The 12,177-nt window shown below is 43.6% G+C and overlaps 2 protein-coding genes across 10 annotated transcripts in view; one reads left to right on the top strand and one right to left on the bottom strand.

Moving 5' to 3' along the window:
• Adcy7 (adenylate cyclase 7) overlaps window positions 1-2,278 on the top strand; it is a 56,206-nt gene extending 53,928 nt beyond the window's left edge. For all 6 annotated transcript variants that reach the window (XM_034522778.2, XM_076915571.1, XM_034522775.2 and 3 more), the window contains one exon: window positions 26-2,278. In XM_034522778.2, the coding sequence (XP_034378669.1) occupies window positions 26-172 (147 nt within the window). In that variant the 3' untranslated portion in view covers window positions 173-2,278. The remainder of the gene's footprint in view (window positions 1-25) is intronic.
• Window positions 2,279-4,546: 2,268 nt separating this feature from the next.
• Window positions 4,547-12,177, bottom strand: part of Brd7 (bromodomain containing 7) — a 30,109-nt gene continuing 22,478 nt past the window's right edge. The window contains exons 12-17 of one of the 4 annotated variants that reach the window (XM_034522706.2): window positions 11,542-11,653; window positions 9,301-9,357; window positions 6,408-6,519; window positions 6,019-6,162; window positions 5,114-5,257; window positions 4,547-4,777 (exon numbers count right to left, since the gene is read on the bottom strand). In XM_034522706.2, the coding sequence (XP_034378597.1) occupies window positions 4,722-4,777; window positions 5,114-5,257; window positions 6,019-6,162; window positions 6,408-6,519; window positions 9,301-9,357; window positions 11,542-11,653 (625 nt within the window). In that variant the 3' untranslated portion in view covers window positions 4,547-4,721. Of the gene's footprint in view, window positions 4,778-4,954; window positions 5,258-6,018; window positions 6,163-6,407; window positions 6,523-9,300; window positions 9,358-11,541; window positions 11,654-12,177 lie in introns of those variants that run through there. The other 3 variants (XM_034522705.2, XM_034522703.2, XM_034522704.2) reach the window with 3 other exon arrangements.

Here is a 12,177-nt window from a genome sequence, read left to right on the forward strand (position 1 = left end):
AGACAGGGCTCTTTTTTCCTTTTAGGTTACCGAAGAGACATGCACCATCCTCCAGGGACTAGGATATTCTTGTGAGTGCCGTGGGCTGATCAACGTCAAAGGCAAAGGGGAACTGCGGACTTACTTTGTGTGTACAGACACTGCCAAGTTTCAAGGGCTGGGACTAAACTGAGATGCCTGGTGGTCAGTCTCCTTCCCTGAGGGAGCCGAGATGCAGCCCCATGCCTGTTGCAGATGGCTGTGTGGCTTCTGTGACTTGCACTACAGGATGGCTTGACTTGTGCATCAGATTCTATTGAAACAGCTGTGTTGTACACAGAGGCTCTGTGCTTCAGCCTCTACGGTTCCAAATCAGCTAGACCACTGGTCTACTTCAGGCTGTGTTCATTTCCAGAGTGCTGGGGAAGAGACTTTAGTGCATGACCAAGACAGACATCCACCTTGGTGGCCAGTCAACAGCATGCCCAGGGACAGCCTCAGCCAGGTTGCCTAGCATGGGTCGACACTCTCCCTTCCTCCCAGCAAATTTACCGTGGGACATTATTCTCAGTTAAGCATTCTGGCAAATGGAGTTGAAAACTGCTTATTGGTGGGTAGTCTCAAACAGCAGGGAAAGCGTCTGGTCGACACTTGTCACTTTTTACCATCTCTGGCTTATGTTTGAAATGGACATGTCTAGTGTATTTTCTCTCGTTAACTACAGACTACATGTAAACAGGACTGCTGTCTAGTGTCAGTCTACAGGATCAGCTGCAGGGACAGAGTTCTGAGGAATGGGGCTCATAGCAAGACATAAGCAGTAGCAAAGCTTTGAATTTACAATCAAGCATTTTTTTTTTTGATGCAAGTCTTTTGGGACAAGGCTTGGGAAGTTGAAAGTCTAGAAATGAGGTATGATGTTTCAGTTCTTCTGTCTGCACTTTATTTATTTTGGAGACAAGGTCAGCCTAGGTTGGTCTCAAACTTTTAAGCTCCTGTTTCAGTCTCCAGAGTGCTTCAATTAGAGACGTGCACTACCATCTCCAGCTCTTCTTCCATGGGAAAGCCTGTGTGGACAGGGCCTGGACAACCTGTGTACCCCTTGCCTTTTCTCCAGTCTTCTGAGCTGACTGCAGAGCTTCAAGTACAATCTACTTGGCAGGAACAGTGGTCAGGACCCTGGCCTGTGAAATGAGCCCCTCAACAAATGTCAAGTTGTCCTTATGCAAATGAGTCAAGGCAAAAGCCAGCTTTGTGAGATGGTGTCTCACTGTGCTTTAGCTACAGGCCATTCCAAGTGAGAGATGACCAAACACCCCGCTCCTTTTTGGAAATGACTTCACTGCCACAGAACATCACTACATCATGGTATTCTCAGCTAGCAGTCACCAAGGAACCTCAGAGCCCACAAATGGTGTAAGTGCTGCAGACAGGGTGCTAACCAGCCAGGTTCACCTGGGACTTTAGTCCACAGCTGAGCAGTCAGGGATACAGAGGGGAGGGACATAGGTCCTGCCTGCTTCTGCTGTCCTGTGGGGCTTTAGCAGCCCAGGAAAGAAGGGCTAGTTTTAGTTTGCACAAAGGAATCTAGCAGTGGTCAGGGCTTCCCAGCAAGGCATCCCTGGGGAGTTAGTAAAGCTCCTGGTGCCACCCACAATGCAGTTCAGACAGAGCAGGAATGACCGCCCCCCCACCCCCCAATCTCAAGGCTGACACATTTCTACTCTTCTAATAGCGAAGTTACTTTTCCCCTCCAGCAACAGACATCCTAGCTTGAGTTTAAAAGTAACTGGCTGCCATTCATGCATTGTTCTTTACTGCACTGTGCTAGGAATATTTTTAAGTTATTGTTTAGGTCATAAGAGTGTAACTGACAAAAAAAATGACTTGGGACTCATGCACACACACTTGGTTTTTACTTTCCAAGTAATTTTTTCATAGGTGTCTTGTTTTGTCATAAGAACTTTTTTTTTTTTTTTTTTTTTTTTTTAAAGAACCGTTCTGTGGGTCAAGGATTCGTTTCAGGATCTCCACTAAGGCAGCCTTCACTGACTATAGACAGTAATACCCCAAGTCTTCTGACTTAAAGACACTTCCCAACAAAAAATGATTATTACTGTGTACTTCATGGATAACAGGTCAATGCTGAGTGGGTACAAATAACTATGGTTAGTTCTGTATGTTTAATATTTATAGATTGGTAACATTTGCCTCAGTGTTGTTTCATTTTCATAAATCATCAGTGCTTGGCTCCTTTTTATATGTTCAACCAACAATTAAAAAAACCTCAATGTCCTAAGATGTTTTGAGTGAAAGTAATTCTGGGTCTTCAGGAACTGACTGTGCTAAGTAGAAGAAAGTGAAGAATGGGTTAAGTATCTGAATAGGGTCTCATGTAACGCAGGCTTGTTCTCAAATCTTCAACTCCCAGTCTTCCTGTCTCTATTCCTAGAATGCTAGATTACAGTCATGTGCCATTACAGCCAGTTTCCGTGTGTGTGCGCAGGCCTGCATGTGTAGACATCAGAAGACAATCTTGGGTGTCAGTTCTCACCTCCTCCTACTTTGAGACAGGGTTTCTTGCTTCTGCTAGCTTCAAGCTAGCTGCCCTAGGAATTTCCAGGGACTCTCTGGTCTCTACCTCCTACATGTACAGACATGTATGCCACTCCATCCAGCAGTGCACTTGGGTTCTGGTGATCCAAACTCAGGCTGTCAGGCTTACACAAGCACTAAACCACTGAGCTCCCCCCACCCCCCACCCCACCCCCACCTCCACTCTCCATGGCCAGTTTGTATGGTACAGAGGATTAGACTCCAGGATTCATGAATGCTGGCCAAGCACTCTATCAACAGACCTGCACTGCTCAGCCCCTAAACTGTAGAGACAAAATCAGAATCTAAAGAGACGTGATATAAACACACTTGCATTGATTTATTTTATTAGCATACCTGTCTACAAAAGGATCACCCTGTAATTTCTGGAAACAACTTTTCTTTACTGTTCTTGCTTAATATTAATTTCAAATCAAGAAAATAGGTATGTCTTTCTGTCTAGATGATTTGCAGACAGGCTCTGTAAAAGGGTGATACATCTATTCACTATATTAGGTCCTATCTACAAATCACCTGTATGCCTGTGGCTGTGCTTGCAGAGGAGCCCAGAGGCATGAGGCTCCCTGAACTGGAACTTAGGTGGTTTTGAGCAATGTGGGTGTGGAGAACTCGTCTCCAGTCCTCCACAAGGGCAGTGTGTGCTCGTAACTGCGGGGCTCCATCTTCAGTGCACCCACCCTCACTTTTTTTTTTTTTTTGAGGCAGGGTCTCATAATATAGCCCAGCTGGACTCAAATTCACGGCAATCCTCCTGTCTTAGCCACTCAAGTTCTGAGATTACAATCGAGAGCTACCATACCCGTAGCTTGCTTTTTGAGCAGGTTATATTTAGGAAAACTATCATTCATCTCAGCCCAGTGATGTGTGCTGCGAGCGGACATATCTGATGGCCTCCTGCCTAATGTGCTTGGTCACTTGACCTGGGTATTTCAGAAAAGGGAAATGATTCAGGGGCACGGATGAAGCATAGGTGGCCTTTGAACTGAGCAGGAGCAAACTCTCCGTTAAGCTCTAGACTCTGATGTGTCTAAGGGTTATCTGGCTCATCTTATGTGGTTCACCCTTTTGCTACTGCTCCAAGTAGCCGAGAAAAACAAAGAAAGAAAAGAAAATACACCAGACATGTTCTATCACCATCAGTCTCCTAGCAGACGCAGCAGGTGATATCCATGAATGAGGACACCACTCCCATTAGGTACAGAGGGGACACACAGGGAAACTTTAACACTATCTTGAGTGTTTACACTTTCATGGTGTGATGCTATAAAGTCTCAATGGACAGAACTATGTTTAAAAAGCTGGGCCCTCAGCCAGTCAGATGGGTTTAGTGAATAAAAAAAGAAGACTTCTTTCCTGAGAAGTCTGATGTCCTGAGTTCAGTCCATGGAATCCATAATGGAAGCAGAAAACCAGTTCCTAAAAGTTGTCCTTAGCTAGGTGGTGCATACCTTTAATCCTAGGATTCAGGAGGCAGAAGCAGGCAGATCTCTCAGTTTGAGGCCAGCCTGGTCTACAGAGCTAGTTTCAGGACAGCCAGGGCTACACAGAGAAACCCTGTCTCAAAAAACAAACAACAAAGAAACCAAAACAAACAAACAAACAAAAAAAACCAAGGGGTGGGGCAACATGCATGTACTAGTATGTACATAATACACACCCAACAATAAAAGGCCAGACCATCATTAGTGGCCATCTAAAAGGCCATCAGATGGCATGTTCGTAAGGCTACTTTCTGAATGTCATTCAGATGAGCTCTAGTCAGGCAGAGCGTACAACTAGGTGCTTATAATGACGCTGATCAGAGTGGTAAATATGGAAAGTGGATGAATTTGCTTTGAGGACCTGCTCTTTTGAAAGATGACATGAAAAAGGCTGGTGTGTGTCCTAGGCATCCATCCTCAGAACCAAGTTAGAGGAAGGCGGAGGGCAATCAGCTGACACGCCAGCGAGCCTCAGTCCCAGTTCAGCTTTATTTCCTAATACAAGTTCAATCCTTGGAACATTAAAAGGAACTGTTCCAAAGCTTAATTAAAACACAATTTACAAATAGTTAATATCTCCTGAAAAGCACCTCCAAGTTCAGAATGAAAAAATATGTACATAATATAATCAAATACCAGGCTAGTTCAGCTTGCGTCAGGCCCACACTCAGCAGTCCTGGTCTCCTTAGGGTCTTCACACTCTGAAGGAAGAAGATAGCACTCAGCATTTTGTCCCACTGTGCTAGCATCCAGGAGAACCACTGCTGCTAGCCCTTCATGCTACATTCACAGCCAAGGAGAAGCTTTGCATTCTGTCATCATGGCAGCTTTAACAAATGTGTCAAATCTATCTATCTTTAAACAAGATGGAAAGAAAACTAAAAGATGGCAAGGTAAAACCCATTACTTTGAATGCTAATCTCAAAAATTAAATAAAACAAATCAAACCAGACAAGAGTTCTCAATGTTACCTTAAGGGAAAGGGTGGATTTCCCTTTTATTCACAAGTCTCTCATCCACAGAAATAGGGCACCTACCTTCTGTCAAATCTACGAAGGTGTTTCCCACGATGGGGGAGGGAACAGAAATCCCCATTGCTTTTCGGACTCCGTGTACGCTTACAACATCACCTGGAGTTACTTGCTGTGTGAGTTCTTTAAGGTTATTGGTCACTTGTTCAGCTAGGAAAAACGGGGGGAAAGCTCAAGGTACCTAAGTGGTTCCTGTAGTCTTTTTTTCTTTTCTTTTTTTCTTTTTTTTTTTTTCCATTTTCTTTTGGTTTTTTTCAAGACAAGGTTTTTCTGTGTAGCCCTGGCTGTCACTGGATTCAGAGATCCCCGTCTCTACCTTTCAAGCGCTGGGATCAAAGGCGTGTGCCACCACTACCCAGCAACATTTTTCTTCTAATTTTATAGAGTATGTAGCTCTGGCTGGCTGTGGTTTCACAGCAGTCCTCCTGCCTCAGCCCCACAAGGGCTGTATACCATCTATATGTGTGCATATATGCAGTGTATCTGTGGTATGTGTTTGTGAGCACGTGCATATGCATATGGATGCTAAGAGTCACTGAGAGTTACCTTCTTGGTTATTTTCGATCTTATGTTGTGAGGCAGGGTCTCCCACTGACTTAGACTGGGCAGTAAGCTCCAGGGACTGCCTATTCCCACCCTCTCACTGAGGTTAGAGAAGCATGCCACATGCGTTTTCACACATGGGATCTGAACTCAGGCTCCCATATTTTTCATGGCAAATAGTACTGACTGAGCCATCTATCTATCCCCTGATAATTAAAAAAAGAAAAAGAAAAATCCTAAAGAACTGTAAATGTCTACGAGAAATACTCTATTCATGGTGGTATTGGCTATGCTTGCTTTACGCACTTCCTCAAGTCTTTCTCTCATGCCCAGCCCTGCTTTACCGCCCAGCACTGGGACAAACATACCAAGGTACATCTCTCTGTAAGAAGGACCCAAGAGACAGATCATGTTGGGAGGAGGCCGGGTGCTCAGCCGCTCATTCTGTGCCTCCTGGAGCTCCCTAAGCAACCTCGTTGTCTCATCAAGCTTCCTCTGGAACACCTCAGCCTCTGTGTGGGAAGAAAAAGACACTCAGGAAAACCATGGCAACCGTGGTGATCTGTGGGCCCAGGCTCTCTATGGTTAGCTTCTATTCCAATTGAGGCCAATAGTACAGCTATGTGCTATGACTCTCTGAACCAAGCCAGCCAAGATTCTCCTGGAGCCAACATTAGGTTAACTGGAGTTGACAAGGCAGCAAGTCTACCTGCCTGTGGGGGATAGTTTCCAGCAACCTGTGGTTCCAGACACTCACCCTCGGAGTCAAAGACTTCAGCTGGAGCACCAAAGTTTGTTACTGCTTGCAGTGCTGTGAGCCTGTCCTGACCACTGGACTCCAAACGCCCTGCTGGCTCTATTTGTGAAATCTGCTTCAATAGGAAAAAAAAGGTACTTATTTGAGTTTGCTAAACCATGACAGTGCCAAGTAAAAATCAGTATGATGGCTTTTGCTTACAAGCAAAGTCATTCCACCTAGTCACCTTACAGCCATAATTTTGGTTATGTCTTCCAAGAACTCTTTTAAAATGCTGTTCTCAAATCTTGGCCAAAAAAGCGTCCGTAAGTCCACACTTCTCTGTAATGACATGACAGCTTATGCAATTTGCATCACTTGATTCATATGCCAACCATCCTGCTGATGACGTACTAAGAGCCTGTCACTGTCTAAACTGTTACTTGACTTTGGTGACCATGGCAATGCCTGTTTCAGAGGTAAATGTTTCTTCCCAGCCTGCACTTGCCGCCGTTTGCACGTCTACAGATCTATAGCATTACAGATGGCCTTCCTCAAGCCCAGAGCTTGGTCATCAGTACTGCACAAGAGAACAGTCTTAAGAGTTTTATTTTTGGAATCACAGGACTCAGAGTTTCCATAACTTCAACACAACTTTTAAGGAATGCATCACCCAATTAACAAGTAACCAAAAGTTCATGGTTCCATTTCTACTTGGGTCCTGCAGGCACCTCACTGCCTTCACATGGCCAAAGAGCATGTGGTACAAGTGTGGACTTGTGATCTACCTTTGTAGCTGAACCCCTACGACTCTACTTAACAGTCTTTCTTATCAGATCTCCTTTCCTGTCCTCTCACTAAACACAAGCTCTTGTTTGGACGCTCCTTTCCTGTAGATGGTATGTCTACCTCAGTACCACCTACTTTACTTGGCCCGCAAATCACAGGTTTCCTTTCCTTCAGTTAAAGCTTGATTTGCGTATGTCCTATCTTAACCATCCCTATCCAGCCTAGGGCCCGCAAGCGTTGAAGCTCCGAAGTCTACCCTTTGCCTCTCCTATTGTACTGAGACTGCTCTGATCAAGGTTAGGACTGACATTTCCAAAGGCCCTTACTGGGCTTATCTGCAACTTCTGTCTTGCTGAACCTGTTCCATTTCTGCCAACCATCCTTTCATGGGACTCATTCATTATTCAACTTTGAACTTTTTCAAGGTTCTATCCTTCAACCTTTTCCATGCCATCCCTGCAGAGTCTCACTTGTATGGCTGAAATAAAATTAACTTTGTATTACACCTGTCAGATTCACACCGAGACTTTGGACTTCCAGGCTCATATCGCCACTAAAGCCCCCCAAATACTTGCCAAAACAGAAACTCTCTGGGTCTCTTCTCTCAGAAGTATGCCCCTTTCTCCACACACTCTACATGAGCTATTAATACCATCATATCACCTACCTTACCCACCAGGTCTTGCCAACTGTTTTACTGTGTCTCTTTTGTAGTGCCAAAGAACCTCCTGGTTTACTTCCTCAATTCAGAGTCTCTTCTTTTATGTTGACAGGCTAAGTTATTTTTTACTTAAGACAAGTGCCACAGAACAAAACAACAGCCAGGAGTGGTGGCCCACATCTTTAATCCCAGCACTCTGGAGGCAGAGGCAGGTGGATTTCTATGAGTTCAAGGCCAGCCTGGTCTACAGAGTGAGTCCAGGAGAGTCAGGAAAACAGAAACCATCTCTGGAAAAACCAAATCAAACCAAGCCAACCAACCCTCCTGCAAACAAACCAAGAAACCAGGGTCTATGTAGCCCTCTCTGTCTGATATAGAACTATGCAGACCAAGCTGGCCTTGCAATCACAGATTCACTTGCCTTTGCCTCCCAAGTGCTGGCATCAAAGGCATGCATCACTGTCCCGTAAGTCCTACAGCTTCTTTAATAGTCCCTTCTTCATACTCCATCCCAGCAGCCCACCTTTGATCTTCCAGGAGACATTTCAGCTTTTCAGCACTGCACATCCACCTACTCAGTCTATCTTTTTGGGAACCCTGGTCACTTGCTTCTGAGCTCACTGAGCATGTACCTGCCTGCTGGCAGAGTAAATGTCTGTCATCTTGCTAGGTTTGGTTTTGCTCCTGAGAGCCATGAGCTCCCCAACCTTGAGTACGCATGCTCACACTTACACTGTGGTAAGAACTCTGGGCTCCCTTTAAGTTCTAGTCTACTACATGAGCCACTTAGAAACATCTCAAATTACTTCTTTTATTCCAGATGCTACTCAATTAATTTATTTTTTATAAAAACAATCAGGTGTGTGTGTGTGAAGTATACATGCTACAGCACGTATGGTATTTGGAAATAGAGAATTTCTGTGGAGTCATTTCTTTCCTTCCACCTCTCTATAGTATGGTGGTTTAAATAGGTTTGGCCTCCATAGACGAATGTTTTTGAATGCTTGGCCCACAGGGAGTAATATTATTAGGAGGTGTGGCTTTATTAGAGGAAGTGTGTCACTATAGAAGTGTGACTTTGAGGTCTCATATATATGCTCAAGTCTGGCCAGTATGATCCAGAGCCTCCTCCTGGCTGCCTGTGGGACAGTCTCCTCTTGGTTGCCTTTGCATCAAGATGTAGAACTCATGCTTCTCACCTTGATAATGAACTAAACCTCTGAGCCTGTAAGCCAGTCCCAATTAAACATCTGCCTTTATAAGAGCTGCCTTGGTCATGGTGTCTCTTCACAGACACGGAAACCCTAACTGAGACCTACAGATTCCAGGACTGAGCTGTCCTCAGGCTTGTGTGACAAGCTCTTCACCGGTTAAGCCATCTCATCTCACCAACTCCAAGTAATACTGCCCAATAACTTAGGTCTCTCAAACGTATTCTCCATTTAAAGAATAAATTGTAAGCACCTCTGCTTCTTTTGTTGTGTCCAATGCTCTGGTCTGGCCTTCATCTTCAGGTGATGACTGTATGGATAAAAAAACCCATTTTTATGCAAATACCAAGGTAAGTAGAAGACTTAACTTGTGTCAAAAGAAAGTATACTGAAGTATATGGAAAATAAGGATATATGTCTTTTAAATGATTTATTTATTTTAAGTACATTAGTGTTTTGCCTGCATGTATGTCAGGGTGAAGTGCTGAAACACTCAGAGCTGTAGTTACAGACAGTTGTAAGCTTCCATGTGGGTGTTGGGAATTAAACTCGGGTCCTCTGAAAGAGCAGCTAGTACTCTTAACTGCTGAGCCATCTTTCTAGCCCTCAAATATATATATATATTTGGTTTTTTTTCAAGACAGGGTTTCTCTGTGTAGTCCTGGCTGTCCTGGAACTCACTCTGTAGACCAGGCTGGCCTCGAACTCAGAAATCCGCTTGCCTCTGCCTCTCAAGTACTGCGATTAAAGGCGTGCAGCACCACCGCTCGGCCTCAAATATATTTTTAAGCCAAAATTAATTAATATAATTACTAGCATTCTGAGTTTTTATGAGTTGCTAGTAATGCTAAGATCCACGCCTGGTTATACATACATAGCCAACTGTAGTGGTGCACGCCTATAAACTAGCCATTGGAGGCTGAGGCAGAAGCATCATGAGTCTGAGGTTAGCTTGGGCTACACAGACCCAATCTCCAAAAAAATTATTTTTAAAACAGTACTGTTATATATTTAAGATATTTGGTTAATAGTATATAAAAGTATATAAATGTCTAAATATATAAAGTCTTTTGAACACATTGAATCTTTGATAAGGAGAGACAGGAAGAAACTTTAAAGAAGCAATATTCTCTGACAGTAGAGGCTTACTGTAAAATAAACATGCCAAAAAATGTAGATGATCCCCCATGATTTTATGCACATTAGTGTAATATAATTCACACATAAAAAGAAATACATCTAGCCAGGTGGTGGTAAAACACACCTTTAATCCCAGCACTCAGGAGGCAGAACAGGTGGATCTTTGTGAATGTGAGGCCAGCCTGATCTATAAAGTGAGTTTCAGGACTGTTACACAGAGAAATCCTGTGGGGATGCAGGAGGGAGAAGAAACATCATGAACATCAATAAAAGCGTTCTCTCTTTTTTGAATGTTTATACTCTGATTTAGACCATTTCCAATTTCTAAAAATTGTAAGCCATATATTTTTATATGCGCAACTCTTATCTTATTTTGTAGGCTTTATTTTGAGAAGATAAACTGCTAGTTCAAAGGACAGAAAGACCATATTTTAAATATATTATTATAGTCACCAAATCAAAGCATATAATTTGACTTTAGTTAACTATTCATTCTTATTAGCTGAGCGAAAGGATTAAGTACGTTTAATTTTGAACAGATGAAAAAGTACCTTTTAGGTTCAGTAAGTAGTTCATGTGGTAGGATTCTGAAGTAGAAGCCACTGACCCAGCTTGCTAAGTCACCCAAGGAACCATCGGCAGCTGTGCACTTAGATGGGGGATAAGGCATTGGGGTCATGGCCACCATGAAGATGATGACTTCCAGGGCTGCTGAAGAGCACCTGCTCCTGCACAGGCCCTAGGTCCGATTACTAGCCTTGACTCGGCAGCTTACAACCATCTGTAACTGCAGTTCCAGGGGAGCATCAGGTGTGCGTGTGGTGCACATGCATGCATGCAGGCAAAACACATTCATATACATAAAAAAAATCTAAGAAGTAAAAAAAAAGATGACTCCGAAGACTCCTTTAGAATTCCTCTCCATCAGCTGGAACTGTTTCTTGGTTCTCGCCTCATCTGAATGATCCCAGATTATAAGCAGTCCTGAACTGGTACAGCATTCACAAGGACTGATTAAAGATGCAACAGGGAAGGTTTGCCTTTCTGAGGCTCCCAACGGGGTGCTCTCATGCACAACACAGAAAAGCACATTTCCCATCCTGTCAGCCAGCTTCATTCCCAGCTCAGGAATTGAGTCTCACCAAAATTAGTAGAGAATGGCCAGTTCTAGCTCCCCTGGATCCTGAGAGCTGACTTATTTCTTTCCTGTCATTGTCCTCCACCCACGGCAGGCTGTCCTTTCCGGGGAATGGAGTTCAGCTGTCACACTGGCTAATCCCTGGTCTCATAACACTGAATGTCTAGTACTTCAAAGCCATTTATAAATTGCCTGTTTCTTGAGCAGTGTGCTTACCATGTCCAAGTCCTGCAGGCTCCTGGAATGTCCTCCTTTTGTTAGAACATCCAGTAAACTATCTGCCATAACATACGGGTAATCTTGGCATGTGGCCAAAAACTCAGAGATGCTGAAAAAACAGTTGGAAAAAATCACTTCTATAGAAGCAGTCTTCATGGCTTCTCTCTATTACAGCAACTCTTCCCATTAGATATACCTGGTTTATACACTACACTATAAAATACGTTCTGTTCAGAAACAATGTTGCACCTGCATAATATCAGTGATTAATTTATCACCATGAAAGAACACATAGACACACACAGACACACAGACACACAGACACACACACACTGAAGCAAAAGTGAAATGTCCCTGAGGATCCTCTGAAGAAAGCAAGGATGTCAGCAATGTCATCCTTCTTGCCAGTTCCCTGTAATAATCTCATTCATCTCAGGATTTTCATATGTATCAAAACTTGCAAAATCACACCCTTAACCATCAGCTACTCTCCCCAAGTGCTGTTCTAAAATCATTCTCCTTTCAGTAAACTGAAAACCCTGATAGCATCTCAACTTCTCTTACCCTCCAGCTAAAAGCTAGCAACCTACTAACTACTAACCACAATGGTCGCTTCTCTGGTCTACTTGCCCA

The sequence above is a fragment of the Arvicanthis niloticus genome, chromosome 18 (genome assembly GCF_011762505.2).
Source record: "Arvicanthis niloticus isolate mArvNil1 chromosome 18, mArvNil1.pat.X, whole genome shotgun sequence".
NCBI classification, from domain to species: Eukaryota; Metazoa; Chordata; class Mammalia; order Rodentia; family Muridae; genus Arvicanthis; species Arvicanthis niloticus.